Here is a 20261-nt window from a genome sequence, read left to right as displayed (position 1 = left end):
TGTGAGTGTAGCACTGTGATGATAAGTGAAGTAGCCCGGTGTGGAGTGAAGACTGGGCTTACAGTGCCTAGAAAAAGCACCCAGAGCTGAAAGTACGAGCCTGAACTAGATATTATAGCTGCAGTAGCTTGTGCTAAACATCAGCTCTGTAATATTCCCTCACTTCAAAAAGTATTTTTTAAAATATACAGCAGTCATGCACTTCAACTGGTCGGTGCGTTACTTACTGTACACACTTGAGATTATTTAATGAACGTGAATTTTAAACAGTCTAATTAATATGAAAAAATAAATATCTTTTTCATTAACCACTTTCACTGAATACCTTCCCCACAGAACAGTGCTGCCCATGTGCTGAATGTGCACTGTTTTCCCTGACATGTCACTTATCATCACTAACAACACTCTGGAGACCCAATTGGAGCACACACTCGAAGCCAAGGTGCTGCTACTATTCAGCAACACTCTGCGCAATAATCTAACCATCAAATTCCTTTTTTTTGCGTTTCTCTTGGCTTGAATAATGAATAGAAATCATTCCCAGCTCCTCTCTGCCCAGAGGATTTGTGGAGTTGCAAGATACACTGGGGGCATTTTTCATCTCCTTGACATAGATGATTAAGATAAGCTACAGTAACATCTGTAAAGTGTAGCTTCTAGTTAGCTCACCTCTGAACAGACAGGGCGCAGGACACCCCGTAAGGTGACAAAGTTCTGACACTGTGATATCCACATTTAAAACAAAGTGGATACAAAGAAACTGGATTAATCTTTTCTAACCTAAAATATCCTCCTCAACCTTATGAAAAAGTCATCAGATCTTGGGTGAACCGTTAAAGTTTTATACTTCTTTTAATGATTCATTCAGGGAAAAAATGCATTAGGCTGTAGTGAGAAAAGCATAGGAACGAAGAAAAGATTTTGGTCTGCCCACTGCCAAGGTTGAAAGGAGAACATGGGCTGAGAGTGTGATACACGACAAATGTTGTCACTGAGAGTGATCTGTGAATGTCAGCACTTCTATCCAGCTTTGACTGTTCCTTTAAGGAATTTCCCCACCACTGCATTTGTCAAAGTAGGGGGCAGTGATGCAGCCGAGGCTATATCTGCCGAGGCCTGATGGCAGCAAAGGATACTGCTGCAGTTTTTTGATACTTTTAGTGTACATTTAAAACATGTTCTTCTCTCTGTGTTCTGCTTCTTGCTTACAAGGTTGTTTTTCAGTTTTTTTGCGACTTTTCTCAAAACGTAGAAGTAGCATCAGCAACATAGAGCCTAGCGCGGTCTGCAGGCACATTTGCTATTTTGTGTTTGTTTCACACATGGCTAATTTTTATATTTTCCTTTTAGTATCTCCAACAAACATTACCATAAACACATTAAAACACACACAGGCTGATGTGCGCATACTGGTAAACACATTTCTTGGTCTTTTGAAAGAAAGACAGAATTTGGCATCCAGCTCTTGGTCTTTTGAGGTTCCATTGTATTTGTCATACTTCACTGTCCTCCTGACTCACATGTGTTCCACAGACATTTCCCACTCTCTCCCACAGAAACACCTGCAAACACACTATCTGCCGATCTCAATGTGGCAATTCTCCAAAGTCATTTTCAATTATGCTTCAGTGGATTCTGCATTAGAGAAGAGATTGTGCAGCAGTTGCCTGAGGTGAAAACATGGAAAGATGCAGGCAGGCATGTCTGTGTGTGTGTGTGTGTGTGTGTGTGTGTGTGTGTGTGTGTGTGTGTGTGTGTGTGTGTGTGTGTGTGTGTGTGTGTGTGTGTGTGTGCGCGCGTGCGTGCGCGCGTGCGTGCGTGCATACTGCCACCTAAGCATGGCTTTGTGTGTGTATGCTTCCGTTGATGTGTGCAGATTTTCATGAGCGCTGCTCAGGGTGAGCGTGTGCATATTTCACAGATAAACTTCCTGACAGCTTGTACATTATTACTCTCCTTGCTGAGATATGCCTTGCTGATGCTGGTGGTGATGATTAAATGCTATTATATGTTTGTGGTCAGGCTGCAACACAGTCTCCACCTTTTCCATGTGATATAACGTGTTTTTTTAAATACTTAACTTATAACACAAATTTGAATTTATAATGAGAGAATATGTGATATGGTTCTAAATCATGTTCATTTTAGTAAGACGGAGACTAATAAAATTGTCCCCAAATAAATAGAATACTTTAGTAAAATCAAGTAAAACTTTGTAAATTCACAAAGCCTATGAAAAGAACTCAACTGTTGGATGTTTCTGCCACAGGGCAAACCGTACAGTATGCAGCCACTGCCCTGCTCCACATATTAATCGGTGCAAACTGTTTCCACTTTCACTTCTCTTTTTATGTTCCTGTCGGTGTGACTAATCAAGCCACAGTAACAACTTTGGACAAATTATACACTCCCCTCTTTCCCCGCCTCTAAAGAGACTCAGCCATGACTTGTTGAACCTATGGCAGTTTCATAGTTTCAAATCTTGTTTTTTGTGCTGAAAAGGTTTTCCTCCAGTGTATGTTTGGCCAAGTCCAAGGTCCTATGTGACAGCCGTCCTTTCAGGTTGAGCCCACCTTTTGGGAATGACAGCTTTTTTGTTCTTTGTTTAAAGATATGGGGCCCGACTTTCTCAGGTCTTTGACCCAGTCCATCTGGAGGACATTTCCAGATCCTAGGGCTAAATGACAGGGTTAAGGATGCCATGACGCAGCCCAGTCCCAGGACCCTGGAGGAATGGCCTCTACACATTTGTACCAAATATTTTTTGTTTAATAGTTTGTTTGTTTGTTTCATACTGAGGACACCATCCATCCATCCATCAATCCATCTACTGTATCCATCCATCCATTTTTACAAACCTACAGTACCTGGGTCCGGGTCGCGGCGGCAGTAATAATGCAGTAATATTGCAATAATTTCTCTAGCTCTTCAGGTGGGACCCCAAGGCGTTCCTAGGCAACCCAAGAGACATAGTCCCTCCAGCGTGTCCTGGGTCTTCCCTGGGGCCTCTTATCTGTGAGACATGCCTGAGCCACCTCAATTGGCTCTTCTCGATGTGGAGGAGCAGCAACTCTACTGCTCCTCCTGGGTGACAGAGCTCCTCACCCTTTCTCTAAGGGTGCGCCCAGCCACCCTATGAAAGAAAGTAATTTTGGCTACTTGTATCTGCGATATTGTCCTTTAATCAGGACCAAAAGCTCATGGACAGAATTGGACAGACGCTGCACTGAACCATCTGTCAATCTCATGCTTCCTCACTTGTGAACAAGACCCCAAAACACTTAAAATCCACCTGTGCAAAGAACTCTCCTCCAACCTGGAGCGAACAAACCTCGTTTTTTCCTGTTGCATATCATGGCCTCAGACTTGAAGGAACTGATTCTCATCCCAGCCACTTTGCACTCAGCTGCAAACCATCCCAGCACAAGCTGGAGGTCCTGGCCTGATGAAGTCAAAACGTCAAAAGTCAAAAAACAGAGGCGCAATTCTGTGATACAATTCCGAGCAGACCCCCTCCGGCCCTTGGCTGCGCCTAGAAATTCTGTCCATAAGAATAATGAACAGAGCCGGTGACAAAGGACAGCACTGCCGAAAGTCGAACAACCACTGGGAACAGGTCTGACTTACTGTCGGCAATGCGAACCAAGAAACTTGAAAACACAAACACAGAACGGTCGAATGAGAACTGAGTAAGTAATATACTCAACCTTTTTTGTTTGAGCTTGTGCTGTGAAGTTTGTGCAAAGTTACAAGCTGATGCATGTGTTCTGGACTGTTGGGTGTAGCATTAGCTTACGTTGCTAGTGTTAGCTTGTGTATTAGCTTAGCTGGCGGTAACTGTAATACTAATTCGATAATCGATTTATTCCTTTTATAGGCATTATCGGCCTGCAGCGTATCGTCACAGAGACTCTTGGAAGGGATTATCGACTATCCTGTTTTGCCAGCCACTAACAGCAGATGAAGAAAATAAGATAGTTTTGGCCAAATGAAGACTCTAAGCCTTTCTAACAACTGTCTGCTTTGTTTCAAAAATAAAAGGCTGCTGAACAACTTAGAAACAATGTCTTTATTCAAACACACTGTTGAAATATAACCCTTTGTTAAAAGCGTAAAGCAATGTCTGAACGTTTCTGAAAACCGGTCAGTCAGTGGCACAGATAGGTCCAATCGCTGCAGTTCGGGAAATTCTTTAGAGTGCAGCGCATTCTGGGTGTTATATAAACATTTTCAGTCACAACACAATACTGACACTTTCCCCTGTTTCCTCTGGACACAGACCATCAATGTTAATGTTTTTTTGCAATTTGGCTAATAAAATGGTAAATGGTCCACATTTATATAGTGGATTCAACCACCCTTTCAGGGATCCAAAGTGCTTCTTATTCACCCATGCACACTTACATTCATACACTGATGCCAGCGGCTACCATGCAAGGTGCCAGCTTGAAACACCAGGAGCAACTTGGGGTTCAGTGTCTTGCCCACAAACCCTTCAACATAACGAGCATGGATGGGCTCGAACCAAAAACCTTTTGGTCGGAGGACGACTAGACTAGATTTATTACTAAGAAATTTGTCCATAATGAAAGTGTTTTTGCTACTTTACTGGAGTTTTTTGGAGAAGGAGTATTGCTTTCCTGGCATCTACCTTTCAAACCTCCTTCATCTTACCAAACCATACTAGAGCCATCACCTCGTCAGCATCATCTCCTGGTTCTTATTATTCCCTGCACCTGATGCGATTTCTGGACAGAGCTAGGTCACTTCCTGCTTATGCTCACCTCACTGTCAACTACCGTACTTCTCCATGTTGCCAAGTTTTGTCATTCAGTTTTTAGTACGTTTTCAGTTTCATTAGATCAATCTAAGAAAGTTTATTCTCAATATCAATATTACATATTACATATGAAGTCTTGTTTGGGAGAAGTTTGTTATTTGCACACATTTAATTAATTGATTAAAATTAATTCTTTGTAGAGAGCTGTTTTAACTTTTAACTATTTAATTCATTTGGAAACCTGCAGTATACAGATGTGGCAAAAAAGTGTCAGCCTCTACTGCGATCTTTTGCCATTTGTCCTGCATTCTCACAGTATTTTAATCTTGTTACAGTGTGTGTTACTTTTCTTTGGCCTGTAGATGGTGTTTAGCTCACATTCTTACTCCCAAAGTGCTGTAGTTGATCATCTTATAAAGCCTCATGTGACATCTTGTTCAAGACTTAAGTGTTAGTGGGGTTAACGAACAGGGTTGCAAAGGGTTGACCTGATTTCAAGTCGCGGTGGGAGTAGTTTTTCAATTTTAATTGCTTAAAAACAGCGTTTGTATCTCATAATTATTATTTGGCCACAAGACAATATTACATGACTAATATAGTTGGCCCACCCATATTGTATAGTGCATGGATCGCTACAGGTGCCTTGTTAAAAGCTCTTCTGTTCACTATACAGTATGTGTTCCACAGAAGTCCAAAGATTACGCAGAGGAAAAGTACTGAACAGATCTTTTGAGCTACATGAGGAAATATGTTAGGTTCTGCAAAGAAAAGGGAAAGCTCCATTAAATGTTCTGTTTGAGTTGGCTTTTCTGTCGGACATTACAACTAATCCCGATGCACTGCAGCAGCAGCTGCAAAAGTCAGGGGGTCAGTGTCATTACAGGTCCGCTGCAAACAGGGCTGTTAAAACTGAATTATTCCTGCAAATAAATTTGAGCCATCTTTCCTGCTGCAAAAACCATGAACACGCAGATCTCTATCGCTGTGTTCACAGTCTTACTTTTTATTGTTTTGCAGAGTTCAGCCAGTGATTTGGCAAATTTGAGTGGTTGACTGTCACCCTGCTGTAGGTGGTGAATCATTTTACTCAACAAAATTCTTCATGTCCCTGTATTCTCATCTTGGCTGAAAGTTTAGTTGAAAAACACTTTGATCCTTTACCAAAGGAACTATAGTTACTTCATTAATTACTGTGATTATTATTTGAAGAAGCGCAAGTCCTCGTCACTGGGAATAAGTCCATCTACTTGTTTCATTGTTTCACTTGATTCCTTTCACAATCTGTTTGTATAAACACTTAGTCAGTGTGTATTTCTTTGGTCAAATCAACCATCACTATCATTAATTTTGTGGTTGATACAGTGTTTAGAGTAAAGGTGATGAGTTCTGCCAAGAAAAAAAAACATAAAAAGCTCTATCTAAAACTATAGATTTGATTATTTCGGTTTTAAACTGCTTGTTAAGCTTACTAATACTTACAAGTTACAAGTTTTCAGTGATGACGACACACACCCCTCACATATATTATTCACGCTTCTGCCATCTGATCAGAGCTTCCATTTAAAGCAGTGGTCCCAAACCTTTTTGCGCAACAGACCGTTATAAAGGAGGAACTAACCAACATGCGTCAAGAGTTAGTTCAAGACGATTTAGCTAATTTTCCAAAATTAAATATCGTTCAGACTCACACAGTAAATAAAACAAAGAAGTAATATAAGTTAAGCATTCTTTCAAAAACAAGTCTTAAAGTGCTACAATTTAATTAGAGCAGAAAGCTCTGATAAATATTTATTTATATATTTATTTTATTTTTCAGATTTAAGGGGTCAACAGTATCTGGCATTCTCAAGTGCTCTGGGAGAGTGTTCTACAGCCTAGGTGCAGCTGAGAAAATTGCAAAATCTCAGTGCATCTATATGTATGTATTGTAGTAATAACTTCTTTGACGTAGAGAGGGGCATCAACATACATGCACCATGAGAAGTGCATTGCAGAAATCCAGCCTGGAGGAGGTGAAACGTTGTGCCGAAAACAAAAACAAACAAAATCAAACAAAAACGCCTCGGTTTACCTACACTGTACGACTACTGCATCAGACGGTGGTCTTTTATTTTGCTACAACTGTACTAATATGCCTAGAAAAGTAAAGTTTAATAAATATTTTGATTTAAAGTTACTTATCTGCAGAGTCTAAAGTACTTTCTTGTAAACAAGTATGTTGTAGGAGTGTTCAAATCTAAATCCAAATCTAAAAATAAAAAGAAGCCCAACAGGAGGTGGAGGTCAAAGTAATTGGTTTAATAAGACACATTCAAATAACACTAGAATAAGCCTAATGAAAGAAATAAAACAAAGGCTTAAAAAGACAAGAACTTTAACTCCCACTTGGAAGAACAGGTTTATGCATTAAACACAATCAAGTTAAAAAAAGTGGCAAAGTAGCAGACAGGGGAGGCGGCTGCTGGACAGAGTATAAAGGATCCCCTCCTTGGGAAATATTCAAATTCAGTACTAAGCCTGCAGAGGCAGACAGATGGACGGGAGGGAGAACCAAAATGCATGACACAAGGTAGCAGCAAGACACAGACAAAGTGACACAACCGACGAGTTGTAACAGAGTAAAAGGGTGACAGGAGTTCACACAGAAGTAGCATTACCAGACCGGAAACACAACTTCATTGTGACAATCCCAGCCCTACCCACAGCTGATTATCTGCACCAGGTGTGTTAGGTCAAGTCAAAGACCAAATAAACAAACAACAACAACAAAACAATATGAAGTAGTAAAGTACTACATATTAAACATAAATATTGAGCTTTTTTTCATTAAATAGTAGATTCCCAAAGGACAAAAAATATATGCCTCCTTGATGTTGCATCAAATATGCACTAATACATTTTACTACTGTTCTTTCTTTTTTGAAATATTGAAAAGGTGGTTATGGATTATTTTACTTCTTGCCTACTTATTAAAAATACCTCCCTAAGCCCTAAATACACCAAGTGACCTTTTCACGGCAGTCTTATTTAAAAACCCCATCTGTAAAATATGACGCTTTCTGATTCTGACAATTCCTGGTGGCAGTATCCTTAAAATAGACCAAGATACAGTACACCACCATATTCAACTAGGAAATGCATGACATGTGTAATGTAATGTTGTGCTTCAAGTACAACTTCACATGATTGCCTGTGAAGATGAGGCAAAACTGGAACCGAGTCATTTTAGCTCAATTCTGTTACAAACCAGGCATATTCGTATTAACAGTATGTTCCGAAGATTTTGGTATATGCCTTCATAAAGCATTGATTATAAGTGATTTGTCCAATTTCACAAAGTTTTTGTCCAACTAGTCTACCGAGGCAGCCCAGTGTCACAGATTTAAAGCACTTGGTTACATTGGTTAAATGAAGTGCACAGGCTGCAAGCTCCAGACTAACTGCCCCAGGTAATGCATCCATCCATACATTTTCTCTGCCTGCTTACAGCTGTTCAGCCTCGCAGCGAGGCTTCTCTTCATGCTTCAGACAAAATAGCAGGGAAGCACCCCGAACAGGTCACCAGTCGCTGCCAGGCAGTCACTCAGACAAGCATATTACAGTCCACGTCCACACTGAAGGCAGCTCTGTTCCACTGAGCACTGATCTCAGGTTGTCAAGATGTCTAGACATTCGCTGAGGGATAAAACTGGACTGGCGTTCTGGAAATAAGGTTATTGATAACAATTATATAAAACAAACCATGCAAAGAGGAATTCAAAAACTAAACTGAATAAAAAATGTATTTTAAAGCCAAAAACATACAAATTAACATTAGAGTAATGTTAATATAATACAGTATGTAGTGTTAAGGCTATTTGGTGAATCCAATTGTCCAAGGATGTGAATGTGCCTGTGAATGCTGCGTATGTGTCTATATCAGTCAGCCCCATAATGAACTGACAAACTGTCCAGGGTGTATTCTGCCTCTCAGCCCACAGCCGTACAGGAATAAGCCTGTTTGACATTAACTGCACCTTACCTAGAATACAGATGAAAAGCAGGTGGAAGCAGCAGGAAGCATAGACAAAATGCTGCAATCAAGTTGGACGGTTGCTATTTGAGTAGCATTAAAACAGACTTTCTGTGCAGAACATACGTCAGATAGAGAATAAATATGTTTTGATCCAGACAAAATCTAAAGGTTCACAGGAGTCATGGCGTCTGAACTAAAAGGTTTTGTTACTTGTACAAGTAGCCTCATCAATCTGAGGAAAGGTTGGACTTACCGTGAAAAGAAAACCTGCCTTTTGAAAGTCAAAATTTTTTTCTTTGATAAAATAGATATTCATAATGCTTTTATTTAATTAAATGTCATTGCTGAACAAACTTCTGAAACCATCATGACAGGTGGGAGCCACATGTTTCTCAAAATTCTGTTTCAAGTTTCTGCTTGTTGGGTAGTTTAGTCATTAAACCATAGCTTAACCTTAGTAAAATGCCTTGAAATAACTTTTGTTGTTTGGCGCTATATAAATCAAATTCAACTGAAATCTAATTGAACTTCTGTAGGAGAGTAAATTGAAAACAGTCACAAATTCCACAATTACACCTGAATACCAGGTCGACAATCTTGTTCTTTCATGCCTGTACCTCCTAAAGACAACTACTACTTATTTTCCTAAAGTATAAAGACATTGATTTGCTGGGTAAGAGCAAACGCTCAGACTCTCAGGTGTTTTGATCCTGCAACAGCTTCATTTTGTTCATCTCCTGGTTACCGAGAGTTCCTTGGCTTTGTCAACCCTTTGCCGTCTGCTGCTGAAACAAAAGACTGCAACAATTCACACAATTTCATTGGAAGTGTCTGCAATGCATTCAGGCGTTTCTACCTCTGACTCCTCACCACTGCACAGAACACTTCGGTTCACCAGTGTTTTTTACAAGCGCATCACTCAGTGTTCAACATCTTCCGGCTTGATTTTGCTGCGGGCTTCTCCGCTAAGAAACCGTTCCCATCTGCCTGTCTCTCACTCCCTGAGCCTTCCACATCTATGTGTGCTTCCTTTTCTGAGCACCACAGAATGAGTTGTTGCTGCCTCAGTGCGACTCCGTCAACTACCTGATGATGCTTTTCGTCTTCTGACTCCTGATGAATATTGAATTGATGTCTATCCTTTTTGTGTTTCTTCACTGTTTTACACAGTTGAGTCTTTAGCAGCAAGAAAACCAGTGTCAGGTTTACAACTAGAGAATACAAATCAATAGCGTTGTATTTTCCAGTATTGCAACAGTCTCCATGTCCCTTGGTAGTTGCTCCATGTTACAGGGAGATATGGTTTCCTTTCTATAAAAATAAAAAAAATAGGTTGGAGTTTTTAAAACTTTGTCTATGTAGTGGCTTTATGCTACATCTTTCTCCCCAGAACATTATCATGAAATTCATCTACTGTTTACACATTTTAGTGCACTGCACCAAAGCTCACTCCGCCACTTTGTACTGCGGAAATTTGCATTTGTTGTAGTTTTTTTAATTACTTACACCTGTAACATGCTTGACAGGAATATTGTTTTAACGGTGTATCTGTTGTGCTCTTAAATATTTTGCCTTCAAGAGCGCCGTCATTTTCATCACCACAGGCTTAATGAGAATCCTCCACCTAAGACAAATCTGCCTTAATCTCTTACTGACTGTCACAAGAAATATTTCTAGCTACTATTTTTCACCACAGGCCTGAAAGCTGCCATTAATTCCACAGGAAGCCCCATAATCTGCCTGTCTCAACAAAAATGGAAAGAGGTTACCTGTAGCAAACAGCACCCTGGTATTTCCTTGGAATTCTAAATATGTAGAACACTCAACACCATCAACATTCTATTATTGTCTCTGCAAATATAACAAGAGGTAAACAAACTCGGTTTATGGGAATGAAACAAATACATGTGCGGAGTGCAGAAGCCATGACTGAACAGTGATAAAAAAGGTTCTGTTGTTGTAAAACCTACATTACAATACTGAACATATTGTAGTAAAAGGCTTAGGTGAGCTAGATTTGTAGCGTGGCAGCACAGAGGGGAAAAAAGTGCTAAAGTGTCTAGTATAGTATGTAAGATGGTGCAGTTCTCACTATACTTTGCCCCCCCCCCAAGAGTTTTGGTTGGTAGATGAACTTTCTTCAGGTGTTGCAGAAGGCAGGGATGCTGCTTCTCAGCCTAAATGGACACTGGAAATATTCTATGTACAGGAAATTTGCTATTATTTTATGGTTATTACTGCAGCTCTAAAACTTTTAACATTACTTCTTATCATTTTCACACATTGTTCATCCTGATCATTAGATTAGGATTGGAGAAATCTGTGTCCTTTCAGCAGAATGAACAGCAATGGATTGAGAATACTGCAATTTTAGTGTTCATAGTCAGATACAGTATATAGAGACATAGTAGTAGTAGTTTGAACTAGGTGAGGTTTTTCCAGGTTTAGGTCCAGTTGCAGTGTCTCCCAATTAAACAGCATGCCTTGGAGAGAAGCCCTGATCTTTTATTCCTTCTTGTGAAATAATGGCAGCAAGACTTTAGTGTCAGGCACTGGTATCACCACACCTGCATCTGTTTTGCAAAGTGAAACAGGCAGGAATTCCCTCCCTGTAGACACCAGCCTGTCTGTGACACTTTATGGGATGTCAGCTAGGATAAACTCATCCCACCTATTTCTGCTGCATGCAGGTGTTGGTGAGGAATCCAGTCACTACCATTATAATCATCTTTATTTAAGTGTAAAATATTGACAAAAATATTTTGTCAAAGATTATCTTCAATGGTAGACACTAACTGAGCTGGGTGCAGTGTTCATGATTTAATTTATCTGAAGTAAAAAAAACATACCATTAAAACACCATATCAGTGTTTTAAACCAAACCAAAACAAAACATAAAGCAAAGCCAGTAACAAATGTTTGTTTCATGGCGTCCACTCTAAAAACAGAATAGTTGTCGTTTTCACTTTTCTACATATTGCAAATGTAAATTGGAGTCGTGAGTTCATGCTATGCATATCAAACATTCTGGACACATAAATGCAGTTTTGACTTAAAAAAGAGAAAGAAAGAGAGGAAAGGCCTTTGTAAATGCTGTAATATTCTACTTGAAGGCAGATTTGCTAGTTACTAGTAATGATGGATTCATGTGGAGCTTCCAGGGACTAGGCTGGCTAACAGACTCATTCCCAATGTTAAATTATTAAGGCCCAAGGGTTCAGGAACATCCGCATGTTTTTGCACTTATCATATTTTATTTTATAACAGTCATCAAGAGAGAATTAATTATTTACAGTACTGGGTCCCTAGAGACTTTTGAATAGCCGGTTTTGTTGGCAGCTATAGATGATTGGTTAACTTCCCCTTGTTCTGTTGCCAGACATTTCACTTGGGCATAGAGTAACTCTATACAGTATACTGTAAACAGTCCACTACACTACAAGCTATGGTGTGTGTCTATATAGGGTGAAACCTTTTTTTATCACTGCAAAATAAACATATGTGTAACCAATCATGCATTGTCATAGTGTTTGCTTACCCATTAGTTTTAAACAAACCAGAGTGTTTGTAATGAGGTTGATGATTTATGTATGATGGTATTTGCCTGTGTCTTATTTTCCTTTTCTCCATTCAGATCTACAGACTATGGCTCAACATATGACAGAATGAATGACAAAGTCGGATCCAAGGCGGTGTTGAGTTACCTGTATGTATGTCCGACTAACAAGCGGAAGGTGAGAAGTGTTTCCATTCATTTCAATTATTACTGGTTCTTTTTGCCTTTATGTAAGAGCAATTTTTTGGGTGAATTTAGTGTCTAGTGAGTCTAATATGTGTATGCATATTAGAGAATTTAGCTGTGTTTTCTTAAATATATATATATATATTAGGGCTGGGCACGTTAATGCGGTAATCGCGCTAACTGGCTCTGACTACTCATACAGACAAACAAAGGGTCACAGGAGGAGCGGGCTGTTGATCAGTACTGGCCTGACATAGGCTTCTCAACCAATCAGATCCTTTGGGGGCGGGGCCTAAGACAGCTGCAGCTCTCACTGAACTGGAACCAAATAGAATTATCAATTTAATGACTGAGTTTGTGAAAACAAGTCATTCACGGCAAATCACGGTAGTACTTTGAGTCTGAAGTATCACTTAAATGCAATACACACCGCTCATGCTAGAAAATCACCCACCTAAGCAAACAGTGAAAGGAGACTTGGAAAGACTATTTTGGATGCCGCATTTGGGAGAAAAATAAGCAAAAGCAAGGCAAGCTAACAAATGCCATAGCTAAATGGTTAGCTACAAACTGCAGTCCGAATAGTGTTGGAAGATCTCGGGCTGAGGAACGTTAAAAAAATCGCAATACACAAGTTGTATGAAAAGCAGAGGACTACTGTATAAAGAGGACTATGAAATTGACTGCGTTACAACATGCACCAACTGTTGCTCTCATCGGAGAGTAGTAGTTTAAAAATTAAAAAGGTTGCAGCTGGAAGGTCATCCAGTGTAAAACTTGTCAAAAACAAGCATGTGAGTCGTCCATACCAGATCGGTCAAGGCAACAACGCAACGCTGTTAAACATACAGGGTGCCGGTGGAAATTGGCCTGCTGTTGGTCGAAGAAGGAGAGGAGGCAGAAGGGTTCGTGGACTGGGAGAGACGAGGAAAGGCAGAAGCATAAAACTGAGAATAGGAACTTTTAACATTGGTCAATGTCCAGAGTTGGCAGACATGATGGAGAGAAGGAAAGTAGATGTACTGCAGGAGACGAGGTGGAAGGGCAGCAAAACACGTAGTATTGGAGGAGGATACAAACTGTTGTACACTAGTGTGGATAGGAAGAGAAACAGGGTAGGAGTGATCCTTTAGGGGGAGTTTGTGAACAATGTTCTAGAAGTGAAAAGAATCTCAGACAGGGTGTTGAGCCTGAAGCAATAAATCGGAGGGGTGATGAAGTAACTGTAGTCAAGACTTAATTCCAGGAGAGGAACACAAAGTGACATACAAGAATGGACGTAGAAGCACACAGGTCACATCCTACATCCTATGTAGATGAGGACATTTGATCATTAGAGAGAGGGAAGGAAGTGCAGTGCAGAGTTAAGAGGAAGGTGGCAAAGAACAGAAAGCTTAGGATGAGCTGTATGACAGGTTAGACATGAAGAAAGGACAGAAGGACTTGTACAGGCTAGCCAGACAGAGATAGAGATGGGAAGGATGTGCAACAGATAAGGGTGATTAAGGACAGAGATGGAAAGGTGCTAACAACCCAGGAGAGTGTGCAGAGAAGATGGAAGGAGTATTTTGAGGCCCTGATGAACGAGGAAAATGAAATAAGGGAGGAAAGTGTGGATGTTGTGTAGCAGGAAATAGCAGATATTACAAAGGATGAGGTAAGGACGGCTCCAAAAAGAATGAAGAGTGGAAAGGCTGTTGGTCCTGATGACGTACCTGTGGAGGTGTGGAAGTGTCTAGGAGAGACAGCAGTGGAGCTACTAACTAGCTTGTTCAACAGGATTCTAGAGAGTGAGAAGATGCCTAAGGAATGAAGGAGAAGCGTTCAGGTGCCGATCTTTAAGAATGAGGGGGACACACTGACAACTACAGAGGAATAAAGTTAATGAGCCACACAATGAAGCTGTGGAAAAGAGTAATGGAAGCCAGGTTTAGGAAGAAGGTGGAGACTCGTGAGCAGCAGTATAGTTCCATGCTCATAAGAGCACCACTGATGCCATGTCTACTCTGACAATGTTAACGGAGAAGTACAGTGATGGTTACAAGGAGCTGCATTGTCTTTGTGGATTTAGATAAGGCATATGACATGGTGCCGAGGGAAGAGCTGTGGTAGTGGATGAGGTTGACTGGAGTGGCAGAGAAGTACGTCAGAGTACTGTAGTTCAGGACATGTATGAGAGGAGTATGACGGTGGTGAGATGTGCTGTAGGTCAGACAGAGGAGTTCAAGGTGGAGGTGGGACAACACAAAGGATCAGCTTTGAGTCCCTTCTTGTTTGCTGTGCTGATGGACAGGCTACAGACGAGGTCAGACTGGAATCTTCCTGGACCATGATGTTTGCAGATGACATTGTGATTTGCAGTGAGAGTAAAGAGCAGGTGGAGAAACAGCTGGAGAGGTGGCGGTTTGCTCTGGAAAGAAGAGGCATGAAAGTCAGTGGTAGTAAGACAGAATACATGTGTCTAAATGCGAGGGGTCAAGGTAGAACAGTGAGGCTACAGGGGCTGAGGTGAAGAAGGTGCAGTACTTGGTGTCAACAGTTCAGTGTGGTGGTGAGTTTGGAGAAATTATTATTTTTTATTTAGTTTGCAGCATTCACTTTGAGCTGCCAGCTGAGACCTGCACCCCTCTGACGCTGCTTCACCCACAGTTTACTTAGGCGCTGACACAGCCTGCCGGTAGGTAACAGGTAAATCAGTAAAGGACGAGATGCTCCTAACATCTTGAGGGATTCCGCCAAACCCCACCACTTTTAACTTTTAAGTTAGAGTTACTATGATCAGTTTATACGCGTGGCGTGATTCTTTTATTACAGGGCGTCTCTTTCCTTGCATCTCTGAGCCATGCCTCCACTTTACTACATTATCCAACAATTGAGGTTCTATCTCTGCACTCCCGCATAGATCCACATCAGGCTGATAAATCACAGGGGTTATACTTCCAACCTCTAATGATTTAGGATTGTTACCCTCCTTGCTCACACTTACTTTCACACCAACCGCTGAGTGGATGCTAGGAGGGAAATCTTATTCAACGATTTGCTAATGCCACTGGCGAATGTGATTTTGAGAGTGAGTAATTATTGTTTGAGGATGATTGTTTCAGTAGGCAGGAGAGAAGCTGGCCACTGCTCTATTCCTGCCTTTGTATCGTCTTCAAATTGGCTTTGGATTCTTTCTAATCACAGAGGCGACAGACAGAAACTGGCTTGTTATGATAATGTGTAAGCCTGGAAACGATGTGGCTATTTTCACACTTACATGGCCGTAAATGGGTGATGCTAATGTGACAGTACTTTCTAGGCCTCATTCCCAGTATTAAAAAGGCACAAGAAAAAAAGAGGTGAAGAAAAGATGAGCTAAATGCTCCACTGTAAGGGCCATAGTGTAGAGACAGTCTCTGAGAGAAAAACATCACTCATCACTCAGGTATGAATTGAGAGCAGGGGTAGATTAATTTGAAATGTACACTGTATTTAAACACCTCTTCAAGTCATTTCAGATTTTCTTTTTAACAAACTTTTCTATTTAACTAAATGAGTCTTAGTCAAGCTCTTAACAGACTCTGGTACTTATGCTAATTTTACAGAATATGATTGCTACTTAAAAAAACTAAATTAAATGGAACAGGCCCCAGAGACACTGGCAGATATCAGGAGGCCTTGGCATTATACAGTGACATGTAACGAATGGCAAGCTAGACGAGCCCAGGCCAATGGTTGAGAATGTGCTGTTTGTTTATTGGTACTTAATGAAAAACAATTCATCTAAATCACCACCAGGGAGGGTTCCTGGTTAGAGTTCTGGAAAGAGGTTTAGCATTTCTGTCAGTGACAAATGTGTTGCTATTTTTCCAATTCAAATTGAACTGACGGGAAAAAAAACTCCATCTGAACCAGAGTCTAGTTCCACCATGATCATTTGTGGGGTTATGGGTGAGGATGACTAAATGGTATTACTCTATATTTTAATAAATAAATAAATAAACGTAAAGTAAGGGTGACCATTTGAGTTTCAAATTACACTTTTTTGTAGTTTATTTGTCCTAGAGGAACATGTAATTTCACATTATTAGTAAAAATTGTTTTAGTTGTTAGGACTCAGGCGTCCATGCATCCAGGGGTCACTCTGGCTCTCTTTTGTGTTGCTGTGGATCATGTGGATCAATGTGGATTTTTGTAATCAGGTCATTGCTGTCACCTGTTGTACTTGTATTTAATGCCTTAGTACACTGGCTTTGTTGGTTCCTTAGTGATTTTATGTGGATGTTATCTCTGTTTGGTCTTGTCATTTTGTGCCTGTCCTGTCTTCAGTCGAGGTTTGTCTAGTTTGTGTGTTGTCTTTGTGTATGTTACTTGTTCTTAATTTTGATTTATTGATTAGTTTATCCCTGCTTGCAGTGACTTTTAGTTATCCAGTAATCTGTATTAGTTTGTAGATAGTTTTGTCTTTCTGTTGTATGTGTGTGTTCCCCTGTGTGTATTTAAAACTATTAAAACTATTAATTAAAACTATTTGCATTTACAAGTTTGTCCCTGCATTTGGGTCCTTCCTCTTGTTATGTTTATAGGCCTTAGCAGCCCAGTTCGCCCCCTCATGGTGAGTGCAGTTAGAGTTCAGTTTGCCCCGTGCATAACAATAGTAGCCCTTTACTTCTAGTGGCACAGACACTTTTAAGTTTATTGTGACCTGAATCTTGATTTAGGGTGGTGTCATAACGTGCTTGCAGATGTACAGTACACACACCGACTGATTAGTGGGTGACAGCTTTACTCTTCCTCTTGAGCCACTGTCGCACGTAAAATAAGTCCCTATTTTTACATGTACAGTATACAAAATTGTCTAAAAGCCTAAATTCTCTTAAATTGTAAGTGATGTGACTGTTGTTTTTTTTAACTTACCTATGCTTTATCAGTTCTGTCTGAGACTAAAAGCAAAATTAAAGTTATCTGACTAATGTACCCCCCAGGGTGAATTTGTGTTTCATGTTTTGATGTTCTCATGTTGGCTTAAAGGCAGCATTTTTAACCTTAACAGAACCCTACTGTATTGTATGCATTTTTTTTCCAAGTCAGGGGTTCTTAAAATGTTTCAGCATAAAACAAAGTATTCAGTAGCATATTGTGATTAAAATTTTATTCTTTGTCAAAGTGCATAATTTATCGATTCAAATTCCTCTTCTTTAAACAAGGAAGAATTTCTGTCCCCCTTTTCTTATACATACATGAAGACTTAAGCAACTTTTGTTCTTATTGAATTCTGCCGTAATTGTTGAAGCTCTGAATAAGAATATTTCAAGGACTTGTCTGATAAAAGTAATAAATAACTCACTCAGGTGTTTAAGTAAATTCATCCACGGATTCGTAATCTTCTTTTAATATTAAATAATATATAATACACACCAATTATTATATGTACTTTGTATTTTGTTTAAACTAGCTTTAGGTGTGCATTGGTTCATACTTCATACTGTACTGTTTTATACACTGTGGTGCTGCAAACAATGTTCATCTTTTTTCAGTCAGAAAATGAAATTTAAAACTTTTCATCTCTGCACAAAAAGAGCTGCAGAGCTATGGAAGTAGAATCACACTCAACAAAATGAATTTGGAAATATAGCACAATTGTTTGCAAAGCCTAAGCCTGATGTTTGCCAGAAGCTGTCTAGTTCTGCTGATATCATTTCTAACATCTCTCTTCTACTTTCACGCTTTTTTTCACTTCTTTACCCAAAACTCTCCTCCTCCATCGTCCATTTCCCTACTCACAGATTATGGTGTTGACAGATCCAGAGTTTGAGAGCAGCGTACTCATCAGCTCTGACGAGGGAGCCAGTTACCAGAAGTATCGTCTCACCTTTTATGTTGCCAGCCTTTTATTCCACCCTACTGAAGAGGACTGGGCTTTAGCTTACAGTCATGACCAAAAGGTGAGCTCACTGCTGTTTGATTTCTGTCCTTACCACACCACTCACCAGTTACAGTAGATGCATTCACAATAGCCATCTCACATAAAAACACATAAGAATGTGCCCTAGTGCATGTGGTTTTCATCAGTTTAGATAATTTAGCTAATCCAATTATGAACCTTACTGAAAAAGGAAAATACTGTACAAACCACAACATAAGAACTTAAAATCACTGCACAGGAAGAAAAAAAAATACTCAAAATAACTTCAGAAACAAACAAATCTATTTACTCACAAGTACAGAAACAAAACATAAACTGGAAAAACCAGGAGATATTAAAATGAAATTTTATGATCATCAATCAAATCAAATGAAAAAATATTGATTATTATTAATAGCTACATTGAATTTTGCTGTGTAAGCAAAGTATATTATTCATTATATTTCTGTGCACACACAGAACACACAAAACAGCTGCTTACAAGAATTGTATTTTGTATCTTTATTAGCCAAAAACTGCCTGAAACAATTCATCCTTACTTTATCATGGTGTCCCCTTCACTTGGCTTTGTCACACAGCAACGCATCTTCATGCAGTGCTATGAAATTGTACTCAGCGTAGGGTCAATGACTCAGAGATGACCTGAGAACCACAACAATAGCTCAGCATGGAAAAGCCTGATGAAGAGTAGTAGCTGTATGAAAATCTTTAATGATAACTATTTGAAGAGGACCCAGTTTTCTAACATTTTATTGCTAAGGAGGAGGGAGATTAACTGTATAATATACAATTCTATCACATACACAAACACTTAATCAAAAATCTAAATAAATATAACTATTTAATACAAACGTTGTTTCCAGAAATGCTGAGTTGAGATTTTAACAGTAAAGCTTTTTGTTGGTTGTTGTTACTCGTTTAATTTAGAAAAAAATAAAATAATATAACAATAAACTAAATAAATTTTACTCATTATTTTTTTAAGTCTCTTTCATCCCTCTGCTACAGCAGAGACAGTAGTGTATGTCTACCTAGACCCATGTTTGCACCCCCCCCTTAAACACATTACTGATCTTTTCTAGGTCTACTGCTGCAGATAGAAATGTATAAATTTTTTGTCCAAATTGTTATTGGTTATTTGTCTATTACTGCATGCTTATTTTACGTGCTTGATTTAATTTACTCTCTACTGCAGAGCCAACAGCAAGAAGCTTTAATGTGCTAATGTTCCATGTGTAACATACTAATAGTTTTTAAAATCAGCTGTAAGTGGATGCCTAAACTTGGTTAAATGTTGCCCTGACAACTTTTAGACAGTAGTGATGCTCTTTACTGAGACATCAAAATCCATGTCAGCACCAGTCAGTTAAGGTGAAGTATTTATTGTGATTCCCAATTCTTTATTCATGACTTTAAATAATGATAGTAATGGTAATAACATTCAGGTCATTGACCTCCTTGAGTATTTTCAGATCCTTTCCAGGCTTTTATCTCTCAACTGGGTGGGTTAGTGGAGACAATTACTCATTGAGGTAGTCCCGAGTTGGCTTCTGAGGCCAGTGTTGCTGCTGCCAAGTGAGAGACTTATGCTCAGCACAGAAGAACACAGGGAACAGGCTCCACACATGAAATAAGTAGCAGCTGTCTTCTTCCCTGTGAAGCGTTGCAGCTCCCAGTGGACTAAGTGTTTGGGCATCTTGCCTAAATTTAATGTATATTTATTTTATTCTTTTAAACAAAAGCTAACAGGCTGCTGTCTAATGTCTTTGCAGACCTTTGGGCCCGTTAGCTGACACAACACAACAATGCTGTACAT

General features: G+C 39.6%; 1 protein-coding gene across 2 annotated transcripts in view; it reads left to right on the top strand.

The window, feature by feature from the left end:
• Window positions 1-20261, top strand: part of sorcs3a (sortilin related VPS10 domain containing receptor 3a) — a 227147-nt gene that overhangs the window by 83454 nt on the left and 123432 nt on the right. For both annotated transcript variants that reach the window (XM_055507845.1, XM_029163616.3), the window contains exons 3-4: window positions 12430-12529; window positions 18306-18464. In XM_055507845.1, coding sequence (XP_055363820.1) covers window positions 12430-12529; window positions 18306-18464 — 259 coding nt within the window. The remainder of the gene's footprint in view (window positions 1-12429; window positions 12530-18305; window positions 18465-20261) is intronic.

Source organism: Betta splendens, chromosome 1, assembly GCF_900634795.4.
Source record: "Betta splendens chromosome 1, fBetSpl5.4, whole genome shotgun sequence".
Classification (NCBI taxonomy): domain Eukaryota; kingdom Metazoa; phylum Chordata; class Actinopteri; order Anabantiformes; family Osphronemidae; genus Betta; species Betta splendens.
Note: the sequence above shows the minus strand (reverse complement) of the source record. Positions and strands in the feature narration are given on the sequence as shown.